Source organism: Ailuropoda melanoleuca, chromosome 1 (genome assembly GCF_002007445.2).
Source record: "Ailuropoda melanoleuca isolate Jingjing chromosome 1, ASM200744v2, whole genome shotgun sequence".
NCBI lineage: Eukaryota > Metazoa > Chordata > Mammalia > Carnivora > Ursidae > Ailuropoda > Ailuropoda melanoleuca.
In genome coordinates, this window is record NC_048218.1 from 200,832,810 (window position 1) to 200,848,402 (window position 15,593).

General features: G+C 54.9%; 1 protein-coding gene across 1 annotated transcript; it reads right to left on the reverse strand.

The window, feature by feature from the left end:
* Nucleotides 1-107: 107 nt before the first annotated feature.
* Nucleotides 108-14,185, reverse strand: TRPV6 (transient receptor potential cation channel subfamily V member 6). The gene is given in 16 exon segments (XM_002924161.4): nucleotides 108-387; nucleotides 706-812; nucleotides 1,835-2,103; nucleotides 2,476-2,542; nucleotides 2,880-3,045; nucleotides 3,285-3,361; nucleotides 3,462-3,548; nucleotides 3,864-4,076; nucleotides 4,159-4,311; nucleotides 4,704-4,879; nucleotides 5,026-5,124; nucleotides 5,400-5,491; nucleotides 5,493-5,535; nucleotides 5,899-6,021; nucleotides 6,165-6,262; nucleotides 13,680-14,185. Coding segments are annotated over 16 exon segments (2,178 nt in total). The 5' UTR covers nucleotides 13,808-14,185.
* Nucleotides 14,186-15,593: the final 1,408 nt, after the last annotated feature.

Genomic DNA, 15,593 nt, shown 5'->3' on the forward strand with positions numbered 1-15,593 from the left:
TCCTCAGCATGCATTCTGCTTTCCCCGAAGGGAGATTAGACCTCTAGGTGTGTTGGTGTTGGCTTCTGATGCCCCAGGCAGAGAGCCGTGGCCGGGGCAGAGCACGCTCAGATCTGATATTCCCAGCCTTCCCCATCTTCCAGAGCCCTGTTGGTCAGCCCCCTCAGGTCCCTCCTCAGGGTGCCCTGCCGGAGCCTCTCCCAGTTGGTGCTGCTGCGGGAGGTACTTCGAGACACTGAGGGGGTAGGGAGGGACAGGTGGGGGCCCAAGGGGCTGCCCAGCTGCAGTTTTTCTGAGGCTTTATCCACGTCCTCGGAGCCCTGGCTGTGGAAGGCCTGCGCGTAGCGCTGCACTCGCTGCCTGTTGAGATCCTGTCTGTCCTCCACCCTGTGGAGAAGGAGGCCGGCTATGAGAGGCAGCCGTGGATGGAAGCGCTGCTCCCGGACCCAGCCTGTGTCCTGTGCTCATCCCCCCTGCTGTGACTGGCCCTTCTCCTAGTGTGAGGCTGGTGTGGGCACAGGGGGTTCCAGCCTCTGGGCTGCAGCCCCGAGCAGCTCGTGGGGCCCCTCCCTTAGCAATGGGGATCCAGTGCAGGGACGTCAGGTCAACAGGCAAGGGGCCCAGGGAGCTCGCAGCCTGCACAGGGCCGCTGGGAGCAGGAGGTCGTCCGAGCAGGGGGCGCCCGGCCCCACACCGGTCACTCACCGCAGGAACCAGCAGTCCCCCAGCCCATACTCGCGCCCGCAGATCCCCGAACGAGGCCACAGGCAGCGAGGCAGCTTTCGCTCCAGCATCACCGTGGTGGCCACCACCTGTGTGTGCGGACAGAAGGGGCCGTCAGAGGTTGGGTGCAGAGTGAGAGAGAGAAGGGTGGGGAGAGGAGAGGGTGCTGGGCAGAGGAGGGACAGTTTAGTGATAGCTAGGAAATGCAGGAGCTCATGGTCTCCAAGAAGCGACAAACGACACCCCCGAGCTGGGTAGTGGTGGTGATGTCAGCTTGGTTGACCCTCTTCTGTGGGAGAGAGTCAATGGGACATGAGCCCCGCAACTTTCTGCCCTGTGGCCTGATAACCATGCTGACCCTGCAGGAGGTTGTGAGACCTCGCGCCAAGGAGACAGCAAGGAGAGCAAAGCAAACAGAAAGGGATCCTCGGGGCCGCAGGATATTTTGACCCTACAGACATAAAGGCCATTTAAAAATGCTAATATCCTACTGAGAAATCTCATATCAAGACATTTGCATGGAAAACATATTTTCCTGAGCAAACCCCATTTAGCCAATTTAGGGCCTTTTAACTCCGTTTTCTACACAGCACAGCTAAGTGCCATTCAATGTGGGGGGTTTTCATTTTTAATTCTGTTGAGAGAAATCATTTTCTAAGCGTATTTTCAAATGATTGGATTCACTGAACGGTCTTCTGGCTCCATCAGGACGATCCGGCTGACAAGGACTTCTGCCTCCCTGCGAAGTTTTGGTCGCATTTTTAAAAAACCTGTCCAGTTTTTCTGGGTCAGGTTTTACAGACTAATTTACTAAATGCACTTTCAGTCACCGTTAGTTTTATCTCTTGTTGGTTGATTTCTTGTGGACTCTTCTAGAAAAGCCTGAGGTTTTCAATTTTGAGAAAACTACGAGGAGTTCTTCCAGCCAAGCAAATGCTGCTCCGTGGTAGCACCAGCCAGCGCTTCCGGACACTCTGCATTGTCCCGTGTCCCGCACAGTGACCCCCTACACCTGCGCCGCGTCAAAATACCTGCTTCTACGTGAGCTCAGCCCGTCCGCGGCGCGGGGGGAAGCGCCTGCGCGAACCCTCCCAGCCACCAGGGGGCTCACCTGCGCCCTCCAGAGCTCGTCCCGCTCGTGGGCCACCCGCCAGTGAGTGTCGCCCATCATGGCGATGAGGAGGTTAAGCATGAGCAGCGTGGCGATGATGGCGAAGGCCGCGTAGGTGATGCTGTACATGAAGGGCAGGTCCACGTCGTAGTTGGCGGGCCCGTCGATGACGGTGAGGAACAGCTCGAAGGTGCTGAACAGTGCCATGGAGTAGTCGTAGAAGTGGCCCAGCTCGTCGGGGTCCTCCGTCTGGAAGATGATATAGAACGCTGCTCCACCCAAGGGGATGGAGAGTTACCATGGCGACCACATACGGGACTGGACCACGGCCAGCTCTTTGCTGCCCAGTTCAGACCCGCTTCCCTCATCTCCAGCATCCCCATCCGGCCCTCCGTGGCTCTGTACTTTGGGTTCTGATAGTCCCCTATTCTCAGGATGGCTTATCCTGATCCCAAGAGCCACGCCTCCATAACACTCCCAGTTTTGTCTCACCTCCGAGAGACGTTCCATCCTCAGACATTACAGCCTCGTGTCTTGGCCTTCCCTCCCACCTCCCCCCAGGTTTATCCACAGCCATTCTGGGCTCTCTGGGCTCCTCCAACCTCTCCCTGCCAGGGCCCCGTGCCAGACAGGTGATTTACCTGAGGCAAAGCCCAGGATGACCACGGCCATCAGCCAGCAGAACCGCATCAGGTCGCCAAAAATCATCTAAAGGGAGGAGGGGAAGGAAAATGAGCAGGTGCCCCTTGCAGCCTCTCACACGTCCAGCCCAGTGAAGCCCAGCAGCTCCACCCTCCAGGGGCTAGACACTATGGCTTCATGCCAAATCTATTTGGCCTTTTGGGTCTGGCCCTTGAACTAAGAATGGTTTTTACATTTTTAAAGGATTTGGAGAACAAAAAGAAGGAGGAAAAGAGAAGAATATGCAGTGGAGGCATCCGTGGCTCGCAAAGCCTGCGAGTCTGTTATCTGGCCCTTCGTGAACATGTTTGCAGTAGCGCCTGCTCTAGGACCTCTCTCTAGAAAGCTCGGGGGTGGCACAGACCTTCTGGATCATGATGGTGAAAGGGCCCAACATCTGGAATCCTCGGGCGAAGTACATGACATTGCACCAGCCCAGCACCAGCGCGAAGGACATGGGCACCACCTCCCCATTGGTGTTCGTGAGCCGCATCACCATGGTCACCAGCACCATGCAGGCATAGGTGATGCTGGGGGTGGGGACAGAGGGGCGTGTGAGAGGAGACTGGGATTATCTTGGGGATGCCAGAGCAAGAGCGACTGAGGGAGGCAACACCCACACACTCGGTTTGGCCTTCACAAGCTCAATGCACAGGGCCACACACATCCCTGGAGAAGGATCTCTGGAGTTAATTTCTTCTGGGGATTGTCCAGGGGTCAGGAATCCAGAGAGTGAGGGAAGGGATCGGGGGAGAGAAAGGAGACTCACATGAGGACGTGAAACGGCCCCCCAAGGATGGTCTGTCCAAAGAAGCGAGTGACCCCCACCCTGAAGATGTCTGGAATCTGGAGAGGGGCCAGGAAGACACAAAGGCACTTGTAGTCTGGGGCTCAGGCTGGATCCCTGGGGCAAGCAGCCTCCTCCCATATCCTGCCCACGCCTCACCTCCGCCAGCAGAATGATCACAGCTCCGATGACGCTCACCAGCTCCCCCACCAGGCGGATGTCATCCTCGGGGGTCACGTAGGCCTCCTGAGGGGGACCCAGGGTCAGAACACTCAGGGCTTCCATACCCCCGCGCTGCCGCCCCCGGACACAAGTCAGTGTCCCGTGTGTGTGGGGTCCCCGGCCCGTCAGATTCTTTATAACCCGCTAGGTTTGGCCATCTCAGACGCTGCTGTTGGAACGCAGCCGAGTCTGCACCTGTGCTGCGTGTTGCGTCTGCGCCTACGTGTTTGCAGCTGTGCACAGGGAGGTGAGGGGCCGTCCAGCGGGACCGTGGTGCAGGTGTGAGAAAGGGCACAGAGCTGAACCCCGCCCTGAAGGTCCGAGGCTCCCCAGCGTCACCTGGAGCAGCTTCTGCTGCAGGAGCCTGTTGTCACGGGGCCCCGTGTGGTTATTGGTCCTGGGCTTGAGGGGGCGGTAGACGCAGCACATGGTAACGCAGACGATGTACAGCAGGTAGAGGGCGCCCAGCACGCAGAAGTACGGCCGCCCATAGCGTTTCCACTTCAGGCTCACCAGCTCCTTCACGGGCGTCTGGTCCAGGATCTGGCGAGCCTTCGGCAGAAAGAAATTCGAGCACACAGCTTGGAGACCCCGGCCTCCCTCCCCGGCTGCTGTCCCACCCAGCGACCCACACCTCCCGCTTCTTGGTGGTGACGATGAGCTCCAGCAGAGACTGCTCCTCGCCATCGCCCGAGGAGTCGATCTCCGTGAGGTCATAGAGGGTGGAGGTCAGCGGCCCGTACGTCCACTGGATGTGCTTCCGTTTCTGCATCAGGTGCTGGAACATCTGCGAGGACACAGCGGTGAGGCCGAGGGTCCGTGGGAGAAGCGGGCCACGGGCACCACGCCACCCAGCAGGGCTGCTGCCCGCTCCCCGGCCCTGAAGGGCACTCAGCCATCCCCACGCCTCTGTTGCGTGAACCTCCTTTTGTTTCTGCTTCTCTCTCTTTCCCACAAACTCTCTAAAGATAGAAAGAAGAGGACAGGCCAAGGGAACAGCACTTCGGGTCACCGGAGCAGATATTCTAGAGTGCCGTTCTCCAGGCTCCGGATCAGGGAGGCCTGAGGCTGAGCGTTGAGCGATGGGTACGGAGTAAGGGACTGCCACCCGGCCCGCCGGGGAGCTGGGGAAGCAGGGTCTTTAGAAGGAGGCCAGAGGGCCAGGGGAGCGCCCCTCACCACAGTGTTGCCCTCCACTCCGGCCAGCTTGAAGGGGGTGAGACCCTGGTGGTTGGGCACGAGGTCCAGGGGCTGCAGGTGGTCCCCGCGCCCATCGTAGGACAGCAGCAGGTTGTACATCTGGCAGGCGAAGGTCTTGTTGGGCTGGAGGATGAGGACGTGCAGCACGGTGTTCCCTGCGGGGGGACACGGCTGTCCCATGGCCATTGCACCGAAGGCCCTGCTCTTCCCCTGCCCACCCTGGGGCGGGCCTCAGGGCTGTCCGGGCCCCTGCCCTCATGGCCCCCAGTGTCCCCGCTCCCCTCCTGAGCCCAGCTCTTACCCAGGGAGTCCTGGGCCCGGATGTCAGCTCCATGCTCAATGAGCAGCCTCACGATCTCCTCGCTGCCCACGCAGGCAGCGAAAGACAAAGGGTGCTCCCCTGTGGACGCAGAGGGCTCCGTGGCATGAGTGCCCGATGGGACGGGCTGTGTCCCGGAGTGACTGCCTCCTTCCCCCCACATCTCAGCTCCGGGCTTGCTGACGCTTGTCAGCAGAATCAGAGGCAGGGATGGAGCAAGGGCCATGGGGCTTAAGCCCTCTAAGGCCTGACCCCTCCAGCCTTCCCAGGGCTGGAGTCCTCCTCAGCTCCCCCCTCCCTCTGCTCTTGCCCACCTCCCCACGCCCCCTTCCTCCCAGCCCTGGCCCTGCTCCCACCAAAGTAGATGAGGTTGCGGGGGCTGCGGCGGAAAGCTGTGCCCGTAGCTCTTGCAGAGACGCTGGCCCCGTGGGCGAGCAGGGCTCGCACCATTCACGTTCTGGTTCACGATGGCTATGTGCAGTGCAGTCTGACCTGGCCCAGAGAGAGCTCTCAGTCATGGGGTCTGTCCCCAGAATCCTGCAGGGGTCCCTCCCATAGCTACACCCTGTCCTCCTCACCAGGGCAGCCCAAGGTGGAGTGGGGGGAGGAGCCCCTGGCTGGCAGGGTCTCCAGGGAAGCCAGCTGCTGCTTCTTTTCTTACTCTAGGCCCCTTGCATTTCAGGGGGCTGGTGCGCTAATGGTGTGCAGTGAAGATGATGAGAAAAAAGGGAGATGGAGAGAAGCACAAAAACTAGGGGTCTCTAACTCCTTCTTTGGTTTCCCCAGATTATCCACCACAGAGACTGACTTGAAATATCACCCCTTCCCTCCATCCTGGGCCCCTTGACCCCTCACCCTCATACAGCTCAGATGTCATGGGCTCGAAGACCAGCTCAGGGGCGGCCTCCATCAGCACCATGGCGGCCTCCAGGTTGTCATAGAGGGCTGCTATGTGCAGTGCCGTCTCCCCCATGGCTCCTGGCATTGACAGAAAGAAGAGTCACGTGGGTTCTATGGAGCAGGGGGATAGGGACAATAGGGACTTAGTGACCCACAGCAGAAGGTCCTGGGCTATACTGGGAGCCGTGTATGGGTCTGACAGGTGCTGAGGACTCTCTTACCTCTCTGGTGCACCTCACAGGCCTCATATTTGAGTAGCTTGCTAAGAGCCTGGACATTGTTCTCCTTGGCAGCTAGAAGGAGAGGAGACTCCCAGATCCTACAAGGGAATAGGATCAGAAAGGTGGCAACGGTGAGCATACCCAGTTTTACGGTGAGGGTGATGTCTTGGCTCCCTCACATACAAACACGTGTACCGCAGGGGCATTGAACTTGATGCGGGGAAGTGAGGCCATCGGGTGCAAAGGGCTGTCTGATTTTTTTCTTGACCAGTTAGTTAACCCAAACCAACTTTTCCCCCTTTCGGCTTGTAGAGGAGAGCATCAGTACTGGTTTTCTATCCCCTGGGTGCTGGAACCAGAATGCGGATGAATGTGTTATCTGTGCGTATTGAGCATGGAGGGGAGGAGTTTTACTGAAGTACTCATTCACCTCCTGACCTACTGACCTCTGGAAAACCCTGTCTAGCTTCACTAAGTGCCCTGTGATTACCCCCCAAGATAAGCCTTGTTTTCATGGACTGAGGGTACAAGGAGTTCCTCCCTCATATTTGTGAAGGAAGTCAACATGTAGAGGCTAGCCGATTTCCTCCAGGGGTGCGATGCTCTCCTTTCTAGACCTTCTCAGCAAAGCCCTTAGATCCCCGCACTTTCCTCCTGACGACAGCATCCTCAGAACTTCATCAGAGAGCAACAGTGGATCCTTTTTGTTCTGACCCCTAAGTCAGAGTATACTCTCTTCCTACTTCCTGTCTGCTTCTCACTTGTTTTAGGGAAAAAAAAATTGTCTTCCCTGACTCACCAGATCCTCTCTTGAACTTTATTCCTACAGTGAACTAAAAACCTAGATTCTAATCACAGCTTAGCCCAACTAAGACCCATTGGGCCCCCTTTATTCAATTGCTCTCTTGGCCCAAAGCCATGGTCTTTCCATGGGAGCTAAATGAAATAACACCATTTAGCCATAGATGGCCCACTATGTGAATGGGAGCTCACACTCTGAAGGACTGGTGGCAGGAAATCAACTCCAAGAGCTAGGATGGGGGGTGGGGAGGTCAGGAGAGGAGGAATGAGCACAAGACTCACACACATCTCCCCAAATGTGCGCCCCAGCTCCCCACCCCCCAGGCCACATGGGCAGCTGCCAGGCCCTGTCACTTCGACATTCAGTGTTCTCTCCCCACCCAATCCCTACCTCCTCATCCCTGCTGACCCTCATCAGTTCATGTCTTCATTCTCTATTCTGCCCCTCATTAACAAAATACTCCAACTAGTTTCCCTATGCCCTATTTACTCCCAATCCATTTTTCTCTGTCCTGCCAATGTGCCCCCTCTGAATGGCAGTACCATCATGGCTTTGAAAAGCCCACCCTTAAATGCCCACAGAAAAGGAACACAGAGATCCTTTCTAGCCTCTGTGCACCGGCCTTTCCATTCTCTCCCCCTCCCATTCATTCCTTATACCCGATGCTGTGGCCTCACTGCCCCAGAACGCCCTATTCTCCCGACGCCTGAGCCACATGCTCCTTCCACCTGGAACCCAGCGCCTCACCTCACCCTGTCCATCGTCTGTCCTGTGACCCCAGTGCCTAGGGACGTGCTCCGCCAGTGGTAGACACTCTCCCACTATCTGCAGAATGAATGAATTTGTAGCAGTGCCAGAAGGTAGTTTGGCCTTACTGCCCCTCCTTATTATCTTCATTGGCCACCCCCGAAGCCAACCTTAGGCAAACATATAATCTAAGTAAAAACCAGTATGCTTGATATACAAACACAGCTGCAAAGCAAATTTTCTACACCCCCTTCGCCACTGCCGCCTTTCCAACAATTTGCCCAAACCCCTCCTCTATAAATATTCTCAAGCCAGCTCTATTCCGTAATACACACACACACACACACACACACACACACACACACACACCCTCCCCAGGAAGTTTTCCACACTAACCTCTGGCCCTTTATTTTTGCATCTTTCGCTGTGTGTTGTGATTATACTGTCTCTTCCTCTATATTAGGGGTCCTTAAGGGCAGAGGTCAGTCACTTTCTCATATTTATATCCTTTCTTTTCCCTCCTTCAATTAGCTCCTGGCTTTATGCCCTATTTGGACTAAAGTTAATGGCAAAGTTAGAAATGGATCCAAGGGGCCTGCTTACCCAAGTGCAGAATTCTGCTCCCTGCTCCCTAAGATATGAGTGGGGACGCTAGTTGGGGGCCAGCCTATAGACACCCCTTTTGGTCCCTACACATCTCCAAAGCCCACAAATGTTCCCCACAAACCTCCATTCCTCTGTGCTCTTTTTCTTGCCTTGCGGACTGCCCTAGCGGCCTGGGGAACAAGGAGTTACTGTCCATCTGGGCTTGCCAAATAAAAATGCAGGATGCTCTGTTATATTTTCATTTTAGATATACAAGCAATCATTTTTTAATAGAACTATGTCCCATGTGCTGTTTGGGACATGCTTATCCATCATTTATATGAAATTCAGATTTAATTCCGTGTCCCATACTTTATCAGGCAACCCCAGTCAGACTACAGTCTGGGTGAAGAGTCAGCTTATGACCCAACCCAGCAAAGTGTGTAGAGAACTGGTCTCTCCTGGGTGGCAAACTCCAGAATCCAGCAAAAAAGGGGGTAGCCTAAGAATGGTTCTGAGGGGATCAGAGCAATTACTTGCAATGGCATCAGACGGCCACAAGGGGACAGCAGAGAAAGCCCTCGGTCGCGTTCTTGGCGATCGGGCTGACCCCCCAAAACCTGACTATTCTAGGGACCCATAAAAAAGGGTCAAGAGCAGACCCATCCAAAGATTCCCGTGCCTGAGATACGAGTGGTTTCTACCACAGCAACCCAGCACAGAAGTTTAGATCTGGAGCAAAATCTATGTATCTTCACCAGGTCTCTGCCCCACACACCCAGGGCAGGAGAGGAGGAGATACTGATAAAAATATGTTCTGGTTTGAAAGCTTAAATTATACTCATTCCTTTCCAGGGGAAAATTTTACTTCATTTAGTAGAATACTTAACATTACTGCCAGAATCTCTTATTCACAAACAGTGGTTTAGACCTGTGGCTCTCAACCAGGGGTGAGCCCCTTTCCCCTCCCCAAGGAATTTGGCACAGTCTAGGGACATTTTTGGTTGTCACAATGGGGGAGGGGCGGAGGGGTGCTCCTGGCATCTGGTGGATAGAGGGCAGGGATGCTATTAAGAAGCATCTGCACCTGGGTGGCACAGTCGTTAAGCGTCTGCCTTCAGCTCAGGGCGTGATCCCGGCATTCTGGGATCGAGCCCCACATCAGGCTCCTCTGCTAGGAGCCTGCTTCTTCCTCTCTCACTCCCCGTGCTTGTGCTCCCTCTCTCGCTGGCTGTCTCTGTCAAATAAGTAAATAAAATCTTAAAAAAAAAAAAAAAGCATCTTACATGGGGCAGTCTCCTGTAACAAAAATTATTCTCTCCAGCATGTCCCTCCTGCCAAGGTAGGGAAAGTCTGAGCTACAGGTAGAATTATTCAAAACAATCTTTTTAAAAGGAGGATTCTTCCCATTAAAAAGAATGAGAAATTCCCTCTATGTGTTTTCTTACAAATCGTTAAATATTTAACTAAGAGAGAAATGAAAAGGTAAAGCTTTTTAAGCACTCACTGATTAAGTAGCAAAAAGAAATTACAGAGAAAATCTGAAATTATAGCAGTGTGGAAGCTGTTTTCAGGATGTAGAATGTTTTATTTTGCCTGACATTAATTATAAAATTGAATGGTTTAGTTTAATGTTAGACTGGTGAAAATTGTATTACAAACCCTCATTTTTTCCACAGGACACAAATCCCTGATCTTCCCCCTGAAGTTCCCTCTGGGCCACCACAGGAGCGTCTCTCCCTTCCTTTCTCCCTGTTCCCTGCACTCCGTCCTCTCCTCTCCTCCTTCTTCTTACGGATGTGTACATGTCTATGTGCACACAAGCAAAGTTTTCTATTTGGTTGCTGGAAATAAGATAGAATCCAAAGTGCCTGGGAGGAGAATTCAAATCAGAATTTGAGAGCTAGGAAGTTGCTAGAAACCTGGTCTATCTGTTCACATCCCAGATGGACAAAAGGAGTCCCGAGGTGACCTGTCTAAACAAGTCAGAGGCAGAGCTGGGACTGGGTCTCCCTTCGCCCATTTCTCTGTCCCTGTTCTCTGGGTTGATCAGGCTTTGGGAAGGGCTGAGAGGCATGGGGGCTGTGTCCATGGGCGTGGGTCCCACTGGTTTCTCCACAGGCACCCCCTCAAACACGTGTGCCAGTTGGGAAGGGGAGGGCACACACAGTGTGGGACCTCAGTGTACAGGTTCACGGGTGGTTACAGCTCTGAGAGGAGGTGGTGCCCAGCCCCTCGAACTCCTGCCAACATCGGGTGTTGCCTTTTGACTACCGTGGTTGTTTTCATCACAGTAAATCCCATTTGTTAAATGTGCTTTTCAGCTTCCAAAGCAGCATCCCCCTTATTATCCCTCTTGCTCCTTACAGCCCTGTGACACAGGCTGAATGATTCTTTCATTTTTCAGAAAAGGAAACTGAGGCAGCACAACCAAATCCTTGCAAGGAGATCACGCAGAGTTAAAAGCAGAATGCTTGGCCAAGAACCTAGCCTGGGGCTCTCACCGTCAATTATGTGGTTCTTCTAGTTTTATGGCTCTTTCCAACCTTTCTTGGGGTGGGTGGGGAGGGGGTCAGCCCAGAACCATGACCACAGATGCAGGAAAGAGCAGTCCCGTGTGGAGAGGAGGCATGCACTGGCCACTCACGGGCCATTTCCCCCCAGCTTGCGTTCTTGGCGACGGGATGAGGAAACCAAAGCTCGGGGGAAAGTGGTTATTTGCAGACTTGGAGCCGGGCCGCGCTTCTCACTGCTGCAGCCCTAGCCCATGTGCCTGCAAGTATGCGTCCGCCTGTATTTACTGAGCCACGGAGTCCCAACAGACTGGAGAGCCCAGAGCTTACTTTTCCAGACACATCACTTCATGTGTATTTAAACAGGTATCTATCCAAACAGAGAAGAACCTCCAGTGATCATCACAGCCTTCTCACCGTCTAGAGGGAGGGAGAAGGTTCCAGCAATGGGGTCGAGTGTGAGCCTCAGGGAGCTAGCCAGCATGCCCTACACCAGGCAGAATTGGATACCCAGCATCCGCCTTTGTGCTCCCGTGACCCTTGCTTATACCCTTGGGGAGGACACTCCCCAAGCTCACTTTCACCCAAGTAGATGCGTATTGGTGCATTTTGCCCGAAAGAACATGAGCGCCTTGAGATCAGGGATGTCACGCTCACTTTCTGCAAATCTAGCAGAGTGCTTTATGATCGGTAAGTAGTTAATACATTGACTCTCAGGAAATAAGACAATTTAAGGTCCAGGGGGAGAGGAGGAAGAAATGGGAGAAAGGGAATCGTTCAGCTTGGGTCCGACAATGTGTATTTAAGCGGAGGTAGTAGCGAGTCTAAGACCCAAGATACACCTGCTAGAGAGGGGGAGGGGTGCTGGGTTCCTGATCATCCCAGAGAGACCTGCAAGACTTCCCCTCTCACTGGACCATGCTCCACCGGCCCTTGTCCCCCAACCACACCCAGAGGCCCCCGCTGAGCTGTTGGCATGAATTCTGACGTCATCCCTTGCTCACTCTGGGCCTGCCTTGTTCCCGGGGGGATAACAGGCCCAGCCTCCCATAGGTTTGGGGTTATAGTAGGTGAGGTAGGTGCTCGTTATGTTGTTTGCTGCTTTCTGCCATCAGCCCGCCTCCTCGCCCGTCAGTACTGTCCTCACTTACACAGTCCTCTATTTACCTAGCTGCCTGCAGATCTTCCCTAAGGCCGGCTCACTCCACAGCCTAGGACGCTTCCCTTTCCAGTCCTTTCAGTGTCTTTCCTGGGATTGCCCACCCAGTGGGGAATCAATACTCCAGGCTCTGGAGGGGAAGGAGAGGGCCAAGAAACTGTGGAACCAGGCAGGGAGATCAGGAAAGGAAGGGATCCCACCAAGTGGCGACATCAGGCCATCCTGGACCAAGGCTGCTAGAGGAGGCCCACTCGATGGTCTGGAGAAGAAATAGGGGCAGAGGAGACGAGTGGAAGCAGCCAGGCTGTGGTCCTTCAGGGTCTTTGCCTTGTTGGCACACAGGGCAGCTCTACTGCCCCTTCCAAGCCCCAGGCCTTTCTGTGCTCTGTCTGGCTCCCCCAGCCCCGGGGTCCTGAGTGGGAAGGGAGGAGTGGAACCAGGGATGGCCTCTTCTCCAACAACAGTGCCATTCTGTGCCTAAAGATGTCATCAGCCAAACATGCGCTCAGCCCCTACTCTCCCAGGCCCGGGGGGAGAGAAGTGGGCGGCTGGTGTGAGAGTCAGTGAAGCCAAAGCTCGGAAGGGAGCACGCCCCCAGCCCAGAATCCTGGGGCAAAGGGAGAAGAAACACAGGCACTCCCAGTCAGGCGTGGGCAGGCCTCTGCTCTCGGAGATGGAGAGAGGCCCTCAGATACCAAATCCTTGGGCTTTCCTCTATGAAGCGACAAGGATTATCTGTCGTGTTACGGACCCCAGGAACGCCCTGCCAGGAGCACTCCCTGCTAGCGTGCCAGCTCCTGGGTGGGGAGGCCCATGGAGTCTGGACAGGCCATGTCCTTCAGGGACGGTCTCAGGCTTTCCCCATTCTTCTCCTCTCCCTCCTGAGGCGGCGGTTGGACATCAGAGTTTAGGGATGTTTTCAGGGGCTGGAAGCAATAGGTGCAATATCCCGGGGGCTCAAACTTTAGAGCCTCTCAAATTCCTCAGGCTGAATGAGAGAGTGGTGAGCACTCTGGTATTGTGGCCAGGCACCCACACCCCTCTCCCCAGGAGAGAGTCATGAACTCCAGGGCTGGGTCCCCGCTTTGTTCGGCTCCGTGTACCCCCAGTGCCTGGCATTCAGCAGGGCCCTGGGCAATGGCTGATGACGGTGATAACGTACAGGAATGATAACTGTGGTCACATTTTGTCTTCTGAGGTTACTAGTGTCTGCAGTTCCTTCCTGCCTCATTCATTCACTCCCACACACGTACATGTATGTGTTACATGTTTCTGCAAGAAAGACTGCTCTAGGGGCAGGGAGCAGAGATATCGGGCATTGTCCTGACCCACCAGCACCTCTGGGGTGGTGGTTCCATGTTGCCGTAATCTTTCCAAGGCCCAGCAAGGTGGCTGGCCTTCCAGGGAGTACAAGAGGCTTGCATAATTGAATTGGATCTTAAAGATAGTGGACACCTGTGTGGGTGCCAGCCCCCTCCCCTTCCACCTGACATCCTGGGGAACTAGCCCCACAGGCCAAGACCTCTGAGACAAAATAATCCCAAGGAGCCAGGCCTGGAGGCACAGTCTGTTCAAATAGAGGTGCCAAACAAAGACTGAGAGAGTGAGGGGGGAAAGTCGGGGGGAAGGGGAGGAGAGGGGGAAGAGGGGGAGCTGGGAGGGGGTGAGGGGCAGGCCTGGGGGTTCAGAGGAAGCAGACCGAGGCTTACCTCTTCTGCTGCTGCAGGTTCTGCTCATCTCGGCTCTGAGCCCACGGCTCCTGTCTCTGGAACCACCTACAGAATTTTCTCCACAGGCAGAGAATGAGCCCCTTCTCCTTTGGCAGCGGCAACCCCATAGAGTGTAGGGCCGGCTCCTTGGGGGGCTGAGGCCGAGGCCAGACCCCGACAGGACGAAGCCGTGGGGCTACATCAGCCTTCCCAAGGGCCGGCCTGCCCTCTCGCTGGAGAGGTCCCGTCTCCTAGTCTCCTGCCTCCCGGGGTCCCGCGGAGTCTCCCTGGGGCACCAGAGCGGACTGCGGGGGGGCTCTGAGGTTCTTACACTGGGCAGAGCTGGGACTCCCTCTCCGCTGGCTCCTCCTCAGGAGCTCCTCCTGGGAGCAAGCAGGAGCTGTGTGGACACTCCCTCCCGCCTCCCAAATTACCTGAGATTTAAAGGGACAGGCCAGCAGACCTGCCTTCAAGCTGTGGCCTTGCTGAAACTCCTTCCCCACCTGGGCTCTCTCCCTGCACCTGGGCCAGTCCAGGAAGGGGAGGCCTTCAAAGAGTGGAGAGGCCTCCCTTGGACTTCAGGACACCTGGTAACCTTTTATAGAAAGACCTGGACATGTCAGACCAGCCTGAGAGACTGAAGGTGTGAGGGAGGAGGGGAGGAGCCAGGAGGGCCTTCTGGATTGAGGGGCCCCCCTGGGGAATGAGTAGCCCACCTCTGTCCCAGGGTCTTTTCTGGGCCTTTTCTCCTGGAGATTTAGCTTTCCTTCAGGCTTCCAGTTTAATCTCTAGCCTGGCCCAGAATAAGTATATAAACAGAGCATGGGATGGCAAACTTTTTCCATAAAGGGCCAGATAGTGTATGTAAATATATAAGCTTGGCAAACCACATAGAGGCATATAGTCTCTGACACACGTGCTTTGTTTTGTTTCGTTTTGATAGCCCTTCAAAGATGTATCATCCATTCTTAGCTCTGGGGCAGGGCAGAAAGTGGAGCTGTGGGCAGCATTTGGCCCCCTGGACTTCACAGACCCCTACCCTGGTATTCCAGAACCCCTCCCCAACACGGCATATATGTATTGGGTTACCAGATAAAATACAGGACATCCAATTAAATTTGAATTTCAGATAAACAATGAAGAATTTTTTTTAGTATAAATATGCCTCTAGTATTGCAGGTATGTTCTCTGGCAGCCTCTGGGGGAGGTAGCCTCTGTTCTCCCCCTGTTGCCTGCTGGGCCCAGCTGAATGTTCCCACGTGAACTCACATCAGACTTGCAAGGCAGGTATCATTGTCCACATTCTACAGATTAAAAAGCAAAAAAGAAGAACGAAGCCCAAAGTGGTAAAGTAAATCCCCCGAGTCGCATAGCCAATTTGTGGCAGTGGCCAGATTCAGACCCACTCCCACATCCCAGTGGGTAGATGGAGGCCCAGGGAGGGATGGTGGCTTGCACAGTCACGGAGAAGAATGGGGCCCATCCTGGTCCCGCCGCACAGACCTCTGACAGCAACGGGCTGTCATGGTCAGCTAGTTCAACCTTCCCCCTGGAAAGAGACCAAAGCTTGGCTGATGCAAAGTCCCATGGCACAGCAGGGGCCTGATGGCCTGGGGCCTCCGTGTCTGGGCATTTAGAGTCACAGGTATGGATGGGTCACTCCCTAGCTGCAGAATCTGTTTTTTACTACCTGTGTCTGATTCAGAGAGCTGGAGGACACAGGAGAGAGAGAGACAGACAGAAAGAGAGAGAGAGAGTGTGTGTGTGTGGTATGTGCACATGTGCATGGATGTGTATGTATAGGGGAGAGGGGGAAGCCAAGGGGCAGGGTGGGGTGTCCCTGTGGGCAGGGTATAGAAGAGCCGCCCTCAATCTAGAGGGAAAGCCATACTCCTGTCCCTGCTGTTGGGCCCG